This window comes from Fundulus heteroclitus, chromosome 7 (assembly GCF_011125445.2).
Source record: "Fundulus heteroclitus isolate FHET01 chromosome 7, MU-UCD_Fhet_4.1, whole genome shotgun sequence".
Lineage (NCBI taxonomy): Eukaryota > Metazoa > Chordata > Actinopteri > Cyprinodontiformes > Fundulidae > Fundulus > Fundulus heteroclitus.
The window spans coordinates 35,322,265-35,337,811 of NC_046367.1; the positions used below are offsets into that span (position 1 = coordinate 35,322,265).

The 15,547-nt window shown below is 41.6% G+C and overlaps 1 protein-coding gene across 1 annotated transcript in view; it reads right to left on the bottom strand.

The window, feature by feature from the left end:
• The window catches only part of LOC105916471 (acid-sensing ion channel 4-A), a 161,654-nt gene that overhangs the window by 13,090 nt on the left and 133,017 nt on the right, over positions 1-15,547 (bottom strand). Inside the window, exons 2-5 of the mRNA XM_021309721.2 lie at positions 11,441-11,585; positions 9,178-9,305; positions 8,890-9,043; positions 98-151 (exon numbers count right to left, since the gene is read on the bottom strand). Coding sequence (XP_021165396.2) covers positions 98-151; positions 8,890-9,043; positions 9,178-9,305; positions 11,441-11,585 — 481 coding nt within the window. The remainder of the gene's footprint in view (positions 1-97; positions 152-8,889; positions 9,044-9,177; positions 9,306-11,440; positions 11,586-15,547) is intronic.

Sequence of the window (15,547 nt, forward strand, 5' to 3'; positions counted from 1 at the left end):
CTTATTATATTTACTGATTGTGTTTCCATTTCCATTTTTTTGGGGGGGTGGGAGTGTATTGTAATAGGAAAAGAAATGAAGTAAGATTGTTTCTTACCGAGCGCTTTGTCAACACAGTTGATTTTACTGGGAGGGCAGATAGCTGCAGTTCCTGGAAAGAAGAGCAGAATATGAGTTTGATCAATCAGAAATAACATGTTCAGTGACCCGTGTCTGCTGCAATGAGGGAGCGCATCTGCAAACAACACTCCTCCGCAGCTTATCATCGTCTCCAAATGAAGGCAGGCGCACCAAGGATGACTTCCATCCACATATCGCGGCCCCGTCCTGGACGTCCGTCCTTGATTGCGCGGAGAAATGGAGCATGCTGGCTCCACCCGCGAGGCATATTTAGACAGTCTTTAAAAACCAATCAGCGAGGCACTTCTTTGCAGACAAGCACACACTGCCCAGGCCATTAATGACAGGTATTCATCAGCAAGACAATTAACATGCAGATGTGTGTTTGTCTGTCTGTGAAATGTTCACGAGGTTAAGCTTTTGTGCAAGTCTACTTTCAACATTGCAGAGAAATATTGAAAGGTTTGGGCTGATATCTGATTTCAAGATGTTCTCTTCAAACTTCATTTTATATTTAACTTTTTTATATATCTATATATATTTCCAGGTGTATTAGGCAGAAGAGGCAAAAAGCCATTCTCTGTCTGCTGTCCACACATCAAGAACAAGAACAACTTAATAGCTTCTTTTTGGGGGGTTGACGTCCAGATATAGAAACAGACCCAGACACTGAAATATTAACTTTGGACCTAGCAAACCTTTAAAAATGTACAATTTATGGTCCCACTGCACAAGAGTCCCAGTGTTTATAAATGGTTACATTTAAAATGAACTATTTAGACAAATCAGTGAGGTATTTGACAAAAAAAAAAGATAAACAATTATGTCTGCAAGTTTGTCCCTGTGTAGAGTGGTCACTGTTTGTTTAATGCGTGATTTAATTCAGCACCTTTTACTCCGATACATAAAATAAGTCATTGCAAGACAAACAAAGAGAGTCAGCCTGAACGTTATTTAGTTTCATTAAAGCACTAATCATGGAAGCAGTCAAGACACCCATGGTAAGTCTTGAGGAGCTGCAGAAATCCACAGCTCAGGTGGGAAAATTAGTAGCACTTAAAGATGTGCACTCAGGAAATCTGCCTTTATAGAAAAATGGCAAAAACAATTGTATTGTTGAAATAAAAACCTTATAAATCCAGTTCAAAGTTTGACACGAGACATCAAAATTGAACTTTTGCATCTATGTGAAGCAGAAAACTAACAGCAACTATCAACCTTAATAACCCATCTCCGCTGGGAACCACAGTCAGTGGTGGTAGCATCCTGATGTGGGAATGCATTTTATGTTTTTTCTAAGTTACGATTATAAAATTGTGTAATATGGTCCTTCCACGTCACCATTATGCGCTTATTTGTCTTAGTCTGGCAAAATGTGAAAATACTTAATAAGTATGAATGCTTCTGTGAGGTAATGTATGAACACATGCTTTTAAAGGTATTTTTAAAATGTCAAATTACATTTTTCTCTCTCATAATGTGATTTATATAAAACTTTGATGTGTTTGCTGATGTGCTCTAGACAGTTTTGTAAGCTAAAAATTCTGCAAAATACCTTTGATATTGACACAGACTGTGGTATTTAAACGATGATAGAAAAAAAAAAAAAAACCTGCAAATGTTCACATCAAGCAGACGTTCAAAGATCCGGCCGACAATGTGAGCTGGATTGAAGCAAATAACGAAGAAAATCTGTCTTGGTTTTAAAAGTCCTAAACAATAAATCTGAGCCTCACATCCTCGGGAAGAGCAAAGCGCAGCACAGAGAGGAGAAGACTTGTTGGAGAAAGACCCGCTTTCTATTATTTAAGGCGCAATGTGTGGTCACATCACGGCAGCAGAAGATGTTTGCCCTCAATGTCCCGTGGCACCAGCTGCTTTATGTAACCTGACGGGATGGTTTCTGTTTCTGTTGAACAATAAACGATAACTGATAATGAGAAGTGCTGTGAAATAATAAGAGCATCGACATTTATATGGGACAGCAACCCTGAGAAGTTTATCTAGCTTTATTGCTTGTTCGAACACAATAAACATCCTAGAGACTGCCATCAGGGATGTATATTGCATTACTATGATTTCATGTAATTCATTTGTATCTATAAGCATACTGCAGTCAAGAATTCAGCTTAAAAATAAAACAGAACTCTAACTTAACTTTAGGTTGATGCGTTTAGTTTAGGTTGCGCCTCATTTTTGGAGGATCTGGTGACAAAAAGGGTTTTAGCACAGACGAAGTGGGAAGCAGAGACCTTTTGGTCGATGTTGCAAATTCACTGTCTTGTCTTGTGGTACCATTATTTTCGATGCCTTAGATCACAGGTGTCAAACTCAAGGCCTGCGGGCCAAATCCAGCCCGTCAAGGTAAGTTATCCGGCCCTCAACAGCCAAAAAAAAAGCATATCATGTCATAAAGTAGAGGCATATATCCTCTTAAAGTGTATAAAGTGGCTAAACTGTGCCTCCTGTAAGTGTAACTCACCCCAATATCAACTTTTTTTGCAGATAAACTGTATAAACTCGGCCTAAGGGTGCTACTTTTATGTTACTGTGCATGTTTTATACTTGACTGGAATGAAATTATGAAATGAAAAGTATCGTCTATACACGTGCAACCGGCCCTTTTCATGACTTCATGACGCCAAAGTGGCCCCATATAGAAATGAGTTTGACACCCCTGCCTTGGATGTTGGCAAATCTCTCTTCTTCCAGAAACTTTTCTATTACATTACAATTACATCCATTTGCATAGCTTTTCCTTCGGGCTGGCCCACGTGCGTCAGTCCTGCCCCTCCTTGTTGGGTTGTTCATTCATCAGGCATGACCCTCTAGGGTATTTTTTGAAAAGCAGTGACTCTTACTAACAATGCCAGCTCTGAGATTTGGGAGATCTTCCTACTTGTCAGCCCATCATCATAATAAAGAAAAATAGGATGACATAGATCGGTTGAGACTAAAACTGAGCAAAATGGTATGTGTGGCAGATAACGAACCCCTCGCATCAGTTGATGGGAGGATGTGTGGAGCTAAGTACAGTGCACTCCTGGAAGAAAACCTGTTAGAGGCTAAAATAACCCACTTGAGATTGGAGTGGAGGCTCACCTTCCATCAGGACAGGTTTGGTTCATATCAAAGCGAATCCGTGTGTTAAAATGCCGTAGTCAAGATCCAGCCCCCAATACAACCCAGAATCTGTGACATGACATGAAAGCTCATGTCCACAGATGCACTCCATCCAGTCTGAATGAGACTAAGTTTTTTATTTTAGAGAGAAAAACAAATCTGTTTCTCCCTCAAAAGACCTGCAGCTGTAACTAAATAAAAGCTGTCTATGTATCCTCTGCCTTCCACTTCAGAGTTGTGTCATTTTATGTTGGTATACAACATAAAATCTTAATTGGTGTGTGGTGGTGACAAGAGAAAACGGGGTGTGAATACTTTTGTAAATCCCTGTATGTGCACTTCTTTTTACTTCCTAAGCCTTTTCCTCTTCAGACGTGAGACGATGTTGATTAAACTCTTCTCACTGAGTCTCAGGTGAATCCTTTACTTATTTAAATCTCTCACGAATGCGCTGCTATCTTTGCTATTGAAGTCTGGTGGTGTTATGATAAGATCTAAAGAGAACTCTAATGCCTTGAGATGGTCCCTCGAGCCTAATAAGGTATTTAAAAAGGTCTACAAAACAATTAAAATAAATCAACTGGATTTTAAACGACTTTCAGTTTGTGCAGAAATGCCCTCAGCACATTTTGCCTGACAGCAAAGCATTTAAAGCAAGAGAGTCTCCATCAAAGGACCCGCAGGGAGCTTTTCTTATAAAGTCAGTGCATTCCTGGAGGAAAACGGTTGTGCTTTTTCTGTGAATGTACGGGCCGGGATTCTGAGTTTTAATGGAATGGTGTTTTATGTGTTTTTAGTTTTATATGTAATATGGTTCGGTGAAAATCATCGGCAAGTTATGTACCAGTCCTGGTTAAAAAAAAAAAGTTTCCGTTTAAATAGGCTGGTCTTTATTAGACAAAAAACAAAATTTGCAGATGTAAGAAAACAAGAAAGAGAGACAAAGATTTTTGTTTTTGAAGCACTTGATATTTTTTCCATAAAGTCAAGGAGTTTTTATTCTTTCTGTAAGTGTTTGAATAAAAACTGCACTTGTATTTGTCTATTTATTTTTAGCTCAATTGCACTGTGATTAGATTGTCAAAAGCTTTAAGCCACGAAAATTCGTTTTGTATGCACTCTGTACATACAAAATGTCTAAGTCTGATTGATAACCAGTTTCTCCTGCTGTTGTGCAAATGGAATAAAGAACATGTGGAAACTAGAGGCAATTAGCCAGACACCCCCAATAGAGGAGTGGTTGTGCAGGTGGAGACCACAGACCACTTCTCAGTTCCTCTGCTTCCTGGCTGTTGTTTTGGTCACTTTTGAATGCTGGCAGCACATTGACTCTAGTGGTAGCATGAGACGGAGTCTACAACCCACACCAGTGGCTCAGGTAGTGCAGGTCATCCAGGATGGCACATCAATGCCAGCTGTGGCAAAAAGGTTTGCTGTGTCTGTCAGCGTAGTGTCCAGAGCATGGAGGCACTACCAGGAGACAGGCCAATACATCAGGAGACGTGGAGGAGTCCGTAGGAGGGCAACAACCCTGCATCAGGACCTCTACCTCTGCCTTTGTGCAAAGAGGAACAGAAGGAGCACTGCCCTGTAAAATGACCTCCAGCAGGCCACAAATGTGCATGTGTCTGCTCAAACGATCAGAAACAGACTCCATGAGGGTGGTATGAGGCGTCCACAGGTGGGGGTTATGCTTACAGCCCAACATCGTGCAGGACGTTTGGTCTGGAGAAGCCGTGGAGAACGTTCTGCCGTCTGCAACATCCTCCAGCATGACCGGTTTGCCCCGTTCCCCAGACCTAAATCCAGCTGATCACATCTGGGACATCGTGTCTCGCTCCATCCACCAACGTCACGTTGCACAACAGACTGCCCAGGAGTTGAAGGTAGTCCAGGTCTGGTAGGAGATCCCTCAGGAGACCATCCACCACCTCGTCAGCAACACGCCCAGGTGTTGTAGGGAGGTCATACAGGCAGGTGGAGGCCACACACGCACTACTGATCCCCGTTTTGACTTGTTTTAAGGACATTACATCAAAGTTAGACGTGCCTTTTAGTCTGTTTTTCCACTTTAATTTATACTGTGGCTCCAAATCCAGACATCCATGGGTTAATACATTTGATTTCCATTGATCATTTTTGTGAGATTTTGTTGGCAGCACATTCAACTATGTAAATAACAAAGTAATAAGAATATTTCATTCGTTCAAATCTAGGATGTGTTATTTTACTGTTCCCTTTATTTTTTTTGGAGCAGTGTGTTTTTATTCCCATATTACTTTTTTGTCTACTTTCTTTGTCTATTATCATAAGTAAACTCCTGACACTCAGGTCCATTGAATACTTTTACTGACAGTTACCAGTGCATAGAAAGAGGTTTTTTCCATGTGTAAGATTAGTTCACAGCATAATGTGACTGAAACTAGAACAATTTCTTGGACTTTTGCTGTTGATGGCTCCTTTTAAGCATTAGCAATAACTGTCAATGAGTCTTTTATTTCCCACTCCTCTTTGCAGAATGAATTAAATTCAGCCGCACTGGAGGGTCTTTGAACATGAATGGCCTGTTTAAGATCATACCACAGCGTCTCAGTCAGATTTACTTTGACTAGGCCATTCAAAAACCACTATTGAAATGGGACATTTAATTAAATATGAATCGTTTTTTGTAATCGGAATGATCTGACTTTATATTTCTGCACATAAACTCTGTGTAAAAGAACATTTTGTCCGGTAAAGAGTCTTGAGATGACACCTGCTGTAAATTGCTGCTACTAAAATAAACTGAGTCGAGTTGCGGTTATAAATTTGGTTTAATAGTTTGTGACAACCCCTTCTATAGGATTTCCTTTTTCAGAAATAAATACAACAAAGTAATAATTTACAGGGCTTAGGTCAGGCTTTAAACCCGTTCCACCTCAAATGACGTGCGGCATTCATTTTACTATTTGCAAGTGTCAGCTGTGCTGTGAGAGCTTGGCCACAGCGTGGGTTTCCTTCAATAACTCGGAGCTCTGGCCTCCTCACCAGCCTGTTAGCCACATCAGTCAAACAGCTTGCTTTCAGTGACTCAGCTCTTTGATTTCCTGCACTCAAGCAATAATGACGCACGAGCGCAAACATCTTGCCTAATGTTTGTCAGGCTCAACTCTCCAACATATTCAGATTCTCCACAGGGAGGTTGCTCATATGGTTTTCTTGGGGAAAAAAAAAAAAAAAGTAATCAGTGTTCTCATTTAAAGTACTTTTGAAGACATAAATTTGCTTCATGTCTTTTATTACCGTGAAATCTCACGCTTGCTTTCATTTCTCTGGATATGACATATCGGGTTTGATCGTGATTAACCCTCCGACTTTTAATCCAGCGGTTAAATGGTTTCCCACACTGAGCCCAACAGGATGAATTATGGCCACTGGGGTGACGTCTTTACATTTTATATACTTTAATCGTTTCCAAATCTGTTTATGACCACATCAGTGAAAGCCGACGACATTCCCGTCAACCTCAGCTACGCTTACAGTTTAATTCAAAGAAACAAATCACAAAACAGTCTCTGAAGATTTTGTAATCGTCAATAAAGTCTTGGGAAAAACACAGCGATCTCATGACACAACGGCTTGTACAATCACCTTTAGCTGGAATAATTTGAATCAGTTGTTTTCTGGATGATGTTATCAGACTTTATGAGATCATTTTTGGAAGAACCTTAGCCTACTCTGCTTCAGTACATTCAGGTACGGAGGTGTTTGGTCCTACACAGCTTCCTTAAGGTCCGACCAGCATTTCAGTCAGGTTTGGAGGTCTGGACTTTAACTTGGCACTTGGAAATAAACTTTTATGAAAATAAAGTTCAGCAGACCTCAATGGATTTTGTTGACATTCGCTCATTTGCACCTGTTAGCCAAAGGCATAGTTTGTGGTTACAAAGGATCAAAAGGATCTCATTGCTCAACGTATTAGTCAGGACAAGGTTGGTTAGCAATAATTGCGGTTTTTCCTGTGAAGACTTTCTCCTATGTCATCCATGCGGGTTCAGAATTAGTGTTGCAACGCTGAAGTTTTGCTCTTCCAAAGCAAACAATCAGCCATGACTAACATTTCTTGTGGGAGAACTTTGTGTTATGGTCAGATTAAACCAAACCTCAAGTGTTGGATAACAGCTCCAAAAGGTGGGTTTGGCACAAAAACACCTCCTAAGACAACACCATGTGCTTGGTGAAGGAGCATCAGGCTCTGAGGGATACTCTTCTTCAGATGGAGCTGTTTTTTTTTTGTCAGTGTGGATGGATGTGTGACAAGTCAAGGCAGGTTTATTCATATCGCACTTTTCAGTAACAAGACGATTCAACCCTAAACTTTCAGGTGTCTGCTTGGAAGCTGAAGGTGAAAACAAATTGTGTTTTTCCACATTGCAGTGTGTTCAAGCGCATTTCCAAAGCAACAAGAATTTACTCATGAGAGGGATAAAAAAAGTACTGGAACGGTCTTCTTGGCAGAATCAAGAACTAAATTTAAGGAAAAAGTCTTCTTCAATCCCCAGAACACGGCTGAAGACAAGAGATGTTCTCACAATCTGATATGTTTGGAGAACTTGTGAAGAAGTAAAGTAAAGATGCGGAATCCCCGCAGACTCCTATTAAATTTAGTCAAAATTTGCTCAAACAAAATATTAGTTTTAGCTTATACACACGTATAACTTGCATGTCTTTCAGCTAAATTGCGCAGAATATTGACTGATTTCTCATGGTTTTACTTGTCACATCATAAATCTCTGGCTTTTACCAAAGGTGAATACACTTTTGAGAGATACTGTACGATATAACCGTTGTTAGTTGGGTTTTATGTGTACAGATATCCCTGTCCCACCTGGAGGGTTGTGCCGCACTTGTAGATTTTCAGCAGAGAGACAGCTGCGCAACTTTGAGCTGTGTTTGATAAAATCATTGTTTCACCACAGAAAGATTTTTGAAGGTAGTTACATTTTAAACCTATGCAAAAAAGGTGTAAATAATTATTTTTGATCCCCATTTATGTCGCAGATCTTAAAGTTAAATTAGAATAATAAGCTGGAGTCGTTATGGCATAACACTAATCATTGATTAAAGAAGTATGGTCGAAGAATTTCACGGTAGCTACCAAACAGATGTAAATAGTCGAGCAACATGGCTCATGTGGTTTAAAATTGACTGAGACTTCAGTCTGACAGTATGGTCAGAGGTCATTGAGTTGGCAGTGCTTTATTGCCCAAAAATAAAGCATAAAGATCAAGTTAAAGTTTATCTTAACAGCAAAAATTTATAACTGTCCAGAGGACATAAAAAAGGGCTTGACACGCTGTTTAAGCTGCACTTACTGTGTTACTCTCTTGTGTATATTTTGGGTGTTTACTGACCTGTAAATAGACTGAATCTCAAGAACTCGGGTTCAATTCAATTCAGTTCAATTTTATTTATACAGCGCCAATTCATGAAACATGTAATCTCAGGGCACTCTCCAAAGTCAAAATCAAATTTCATATTATCATGTCTACTGATGCTGTACCTTTAAATAAGGGGATGATTTACTAATAAATGTTTCATATCCATCCACCCTGACAATTTATGATGATGATGATGATGATGCAGGGGGTAGGGGGGGGATCTTACCAGGCATGTGCACCATTCTGCAGTTGCACACCCGCATGACCTCGTTGGTCTCGCAGAGCAGGCGACAGGCGCTGATGCTGTACGTGTCGTATCCCGGGAACTTCTCCTTGCTGGTGGAGCGGCAGTTCCCCCAGGGCTGGGGCAGGTAGGTCAGCTAAGCACACAGAGATTTATTAGACGCCAGTCGGAGCCACCGGGGGGCGGCCGGTTTCAGGGAGAGCGGCATAAACAGCAGTGGTTGTCGTGGGGGAGGAAGCAGAGACATGTGCAGAAATGAAAAAGGCCTACCCTCTGCTCCTGACAGGAAACAAAGGTCTGGAAGCCAGGGGAGACGCCGAAGCCCAGCTGGTGGATGTAGGGAGGCTCGTCTTGACTGTGGATCTGAACTCGGATGCCGGCCTCCAGGGACGTCTCATCTGCTCGACGAAACAGGGTGAAACAGGGCGTGAGCGTGCGATGGCGGGAGGTGTGGGGTGAGGGGGGGGGGGGACGTGAGAATTTCAGGAGCCTGCATCATTTGACAGCTCGGACTCAGTTTGATGCTAACTGCAAACAATATTTCAGGCATGTTTGAGAAACAAGCCGACAGGGAACGATATTATGCAGCCACAGTTGCAAGCACAGATCAGAAGTAGTGGATGTTGTTCAGCGATTCACCTTCAATAGATCTCATGTTTTCACGTGCAGCAGCACAATAAAAAAAAAAGCCTTAAAAAGAGTCTGGCAAAAGTATTCAAAGCCCCTTAAACTGACCTGACATCCACACACTTTAGTTTGCAGTAGAGCTGCTTCTTTGGATGATTAGATTCAGTTTCGTTCCATAACATGTCTTGAGAATATATGTATTGTGGATTGGAACTAAATAAATAAATGAAACTGAAGTATTTTGGGCTACGTCTCTATCAGGTTTACTGAACATTTACTCTATATCAGTCCATTACAGCTTTGGCTGTATGTTTAGGGGTCTTCTCCTGCTGGAAGGTGATAGCCTCGTGAGACCATCCTGATCTCGCGAGCTTTCAATGTTTCACTCGCAGATCAGTCTGGCTACTTTCCGTTAAAGAAAATTTGGAGCCGTTCACCAAACGAACGTCCAATCAGCGTTGGCTTTGAGGCGGGTTGAGGTGTGACGCAACGGGAAGCGCGACAGTTCAGTCTAAAGAACATGGCGGCTTCAGCCGATGAAACTAGCGTTAGCGTGGCTATCGAGCAAGTTTTATCTGAATTACAGAGTATTTCTTTGCTGAGCTAACGAGCCTTTACCTGCAGCAGCAAGAGTAGCTTGGCTTGTGGTTGTGTTTTCGTCGTCGCTCTGTTACGAGCGACGACGAAGCATGTTGACGAGTACGTCATATGCTTCATTGATCTGATTGGTTTATTTGGCCCGTCTATCACCAACATAGGCCAATCAGCTAACCAGTATTTTCGCCCCTTCCCAAAATTACTTTAATGGAAGGTTTCCAGATGGATATGCGAAGCAAATCTATCTGGCGGCGTCAGGTAAGGAAGGTGAACCTCTGCCACAACATCAAGTGTTTCTCAGCCTCTAACAGGTTTTCTTCCAGGATTGTCTTGTATTTAACTCCATTCATACAGCCGCCAGCTGGGATCAGCTTTCCTGTCCCTGCTGGTGGGAAAAAAACACAGCATAATGCTTCCAACACCATATTTTACTGTTGTTGTATTCAGTTTTTTCCCCCCTTAATTGGCATATAGCATCATTTTTCAAAGTCCAAATCCAAGACAGATAGCTGTCCTCTTGACACATTTTCCCATCCCATCTCTGGATCTCTGCAGCTCCTCCAGAGTGACCACAGACCTCCTGGCTGCCTTTCTGATTAATGCTCTCCTGTCCTGTCTTGACTGAAAGTAATATTACTGTTTTTGAGCGGCCTAATCAGAGTTCTGACTTAAACCTGATAGATAATCTGTAGAGAGAGATAAATTAGGGTCATGGCAAGGGAGCCCTCCAGCGTCAGGATCAAAGACTGGGATCTCATCATTAAAGAAAAAGAATCAAAATACCATCGGAAACATGTTAAAAGCTTGTCAGCAAGAATTTGCTGAGCGATTGCTTGCTGTAATGACAAAACATGATTTTTGTTATTGGTTGTTTAGAAAGGTATACATAGGTTAATGAAATGTAAATAAAACTTGACAGATTTTGTTTTACATTTATTTTGATCTCATAAATGCCTGTCTCATTTCCTCCCAGAGAAACACTTTTTGATTGAATTAAAGTATATATTTTTATAATCAAATCTGCTACTGGTATGAATAGGTTTGGGCACATGATAGATTTTTATTTTGTAAAAAAGTCAATTTCCTTCCACATTCCAATCATGCACTACATTGTTTTGGTTAATTGCATAAACTCCCAATAAAACATATCGAGGTTTGTGGCAGGAACACCTCAAGGGGTATCAATACTTTTGCAACACACTGTGCATTAGACAGAAAGTATGGATGTTTTTATTTAGAGTCAGATGGCAGCAGATATATCTCACACTGAATCATAAGCTGACAATAAACAAATGGTTTTGGGGCTTACTTGTCTCTCTCCAGATGGGCAGATACTCGTCCTGCTGGATATCCAACATGATCTCCAGCCCATTTCCCATCCCGCCCTGCTTGGTCTTCTTGGATGTAGTCTTGTTGCCATTAAAAGTGTAGCATTTCCCATATCTGGTGTAAACCTGCGAAGGGACAGATTCATATCGTCACTGCAAACATGACAAAGTCCACATGCAGCGCGTGTTGAGCAGTGCATTGAAATGACTACAGAGATACAAGGCCAAAAAAAAAAAGAAAAGAAAAAAATAAATAAACAGGCTGAGTCTCTGCCCGAGCAGGCAGCTGAATATTACCCAGAAACCTCTGGGTGCAGTCTGCTGGCTTGGTCCCTCGTGGACCGAGATAAGCTGTCTTTGAATCAATTTCTGACACTACACAGCGCTGCTCAGTAACACCAGCATCTCAATGAAACGCCAGAAAGGAGTGAGACTTCTTCTTTTTTTTTAATCTTTCTTCAAAAGGAAACAAAAGACAATAATAGAGAGGCTGCTTTAAATGTGCTATCACAGCTCCTCCTATCAGGGGAGCTGTCTCGGTGGGGACACATCATCTCTTTGTTTATACCTCTCATCTAAACTGCTGCACTGCAGAAAATATCCAACGTACAAGCCATTTAACTGCTTTCTCCTTTGAGTTTTAAAGGCACGAACCGTGAACCACATGCAAAGAAAAGGGGTGCAGCAACAAAGCTAAAAAAAAAAAAAAAAAAAAAAACCCAGATAAACACTGCCTAACCCGTTTGTGTGCGCTTTCTTATCCTGGATATTTGATTCCAAGTGCAGTTTGTTTGGAAAGACTATTCGGCTGAGCACTTGCGCAATCCCTTCACTGAACTGTGAAGGTACAATCATAACTTAGCTACCATAACCAGGTGTGGCAGGTGTCCAGTTTTGGCTTTCTCTGCATGCTGATGCAGAGTGCATCCGGCCTTGCTAAAGCAACGCTCTCCTTTTTTTAAAAAACAAGGCAACGTAGGTTTTTCTTTCGTCATTTTAAGCACAAAAACACCAACAGATGTGTGAGGAGATTTGTGTTTCCTTGCATCTTTTTAAATAATTTGCATCTTTTGATCGATTGGCTGTGGAATCATGCAGATGGCGATCCATTATTTTGTATATGCTTGTGCAGAAAGTGCAAATAGTGTAAAACACATTTTTAAAGAGAAGTTCACATGCACTCATCGTCTTTTTTAAAAATAATTTTTTTATAGTTATCTTTATTTGTCATTGCAACATACATTACAATATAATGTTTCCTCTGCATTTAACCCATCCCTTTTAGGGAGTGGTGGGCTGCCTCTATGTGGCAGTCGGGGACCCAGGCTAGCAGTCTGTGGGATTCAAACAGGTGAACTTATGCTCTTTCCAGGGTGCAAGCACCCAACTCGCACCACTAGGCCACTCCTCCCCATCATTGGCATGGATTCCAAATAAATTCAGCAAACAACGCATCTAACAATGATTGGTTGCACTCCGTTCAGTTACTGTGGATTTCATGAAATCACATGGGATAAGAATTGTCCATGCAGGTTGAAATATGTACATACACCCCCACTTATATTTGGTTAAATACCTCTTGGCAAGTTGTATCTCATTAACTCCATCCATCCATATTTTTTTAGCATTTCATCTGATAACAGATCAGAGGAAGAACAGATCCCCTTGCTCTGCTGAGAGGCCCGACGTGCGCTGGGCTCTGGAGGGCTACCTGGTTGATCCTGCCAGTAGCATATGCTTGTCTCAAAGATTGAACCATGCAAGTCTAAGGACACACGGCCGGTACAGTGAAACTGTGAATGGCTCATTAAATCAGGCCTTAAAACCCACCTTTTTAGGGGAGCTTTTCTTTGAACTCTTGCCCTTTTACTTATTGTCTATCTTTTTTCACTTTTTTTATTTTTCATGCTCTACATGTGTTTTTATTTAGCACTTACCTGTTTAACTATGTAGCACTTTGGGATTTGTATAAATATAAAGTGCATTACAAATCCAATGTATTATTGTTATTATTATTATTATTATTATTATTATTATTATTATTATTATTATTATTATTATTATTATTATTATCATTACTATCCAGGAGGGAAACCGTGACCCTTCCCAGCAACATTGTCCTGCTCATTCTGGGGGAAATCAGGCCATTGAGCTCTGTGGCTAACGCAGGGTTCTTCCCAGTTGAACATCCTACAGATGTAGGAGCCCAGGAGACATCCGTATCAGATGCTTCAATCACCATAACGGGCTCCCGCAGATGATGGAGAAATATATTTTAGCTGCTTGTATAACGGATCTCTTCTTTGGATCCAGACGTAGACAGACGAGCACATCCAGAGCATTGCTTCTTTACCATTACTGCAGATGAAGACCCAATCTGTCCATTTAGCTCTCGTTCCACGCAACCATCACTTCTGATCAAGATACTTGAAATCCTTCTCTCAATGCCATGATCGACCCCCAACACTGAGGGAGAAACTGACTTCAACCGCATCAAGTGTGTAGCCGTCAACAAGCTATTGGCCTAATTCTGGCAGAATATTTGACCATTTTATTGGTCAAATATTCGATGTTCTCAGGTTTCAAAGCCTCATCTTGGGTTTTCCAAACATTCTTCATCATCATTGTGGCCAATCCGCTTAATCTTTGTCTGGTTTGAGCCAAACACCTTTCTCCAGCAGACATTTGGTTTGTCCGTGTCACTGTGAACATTTGTCTTTGTACTTTAATGAGGAAGTCTGCGTTGTCAAGTCATCAGAACAAAAACCTGCTATTAAAAAGTAGCTGGACCTCCTGGAGACATCCAGTTTATGAGACACCGTCACAGCAGCGGTGTTTGCTGAAGCACAACTGTCTGTGCTCCGAGTTTGATATCAGTTTGATATACCTAATGAGCCCTATGATGTCTAAATCAGGGATACTAGCTGAACAGCACAAGCTCTCATTTACAGACCACAGGGTGTATCCGCCTGTAAGACGGCTGAACAGCAAATCAAAGCCACTGTTATTGGATCCAGTCAAGTAATGCTATGGAAGGGTGGGTAATTTTGCGATGTCCACAACAATGATTAGAGCAAAGAAACGGGTCGCGTTTACAGAAAAAAAAGCCGCTGCTCAGAGAGACAGCTGTATTTTGTTGCGTTGTTATAGATCTCTGGGCCTTTGATCATGGTGTCGGAGCACGGCGGTTTGTGCTCGGTGTGTACGTGTGTGTCTCTAAATGAATGACAAGCAGTTACACTCAAATTGAGTCCTGCTTGAGGATTCAGAGAAATGGCTGACAATTACAGATCCAGCTCCGGGCTCTGATGTGGCACACACGGCTTTTCAGCTGCTCCTCGCTGACGGCAAACTCTGCATTTTTGTAAATTGCGGCATCTTTTCAGGTGAAGTGATCATGAAAGGAAAGTTGGCAAAAGGAGAGACGATTCAAGTACTCAAGAGTGACTTTTGACTGACATGTGCTATTAGGCTGAAATGGTTTAATCTCTATTTGGCTGGTGCCGCGGAGGTAAGCTGCACTTATCATTGATTCCCCGCCTCCACCTGGGTTCATTGACACACTTAAGCCTCAACTGGAAGTCTTTATCTGATAAAGCAAACCAACCGAGGCAAAGGAGGATTTCACTTCTGAGACGCTCCAAACACCCTAACCAAGTGCCTGTGTTACGCTCTAAAACTTCGGCCTCTGAAGGACGCCTGTGTGTTCCCCAATGATATCCCCAGAGAGGATGGAGAATGTTTTTACCATCATATCGCCCAGGAAATGGATGCTGGCAGAGCGTCCACTGGTTTATTTCACAGCTACCGGACCTTCCCCCCGGTTCCTCGCGCCACATCTACAACGTGACTGATGGAGCATTTTCCTCTTGTTACATCTAGCACCAGATTTAGCAAAGGTAACAGAAATGACCAGGGGCAAATCCCAAGCGGGGGTGGGGGGGTGATGGGGGGAGCTGGCATCGCGGCCCGACAGGCTGAAACAAAGCGGCACCGTTGGAAGCTAGGCACTGAAAGAACGGATTTATTGTCTTCCTTTGAGTACAAGCAGAGCTATCACGGCACCTAAAAGAAGAACAGTTTGCTTA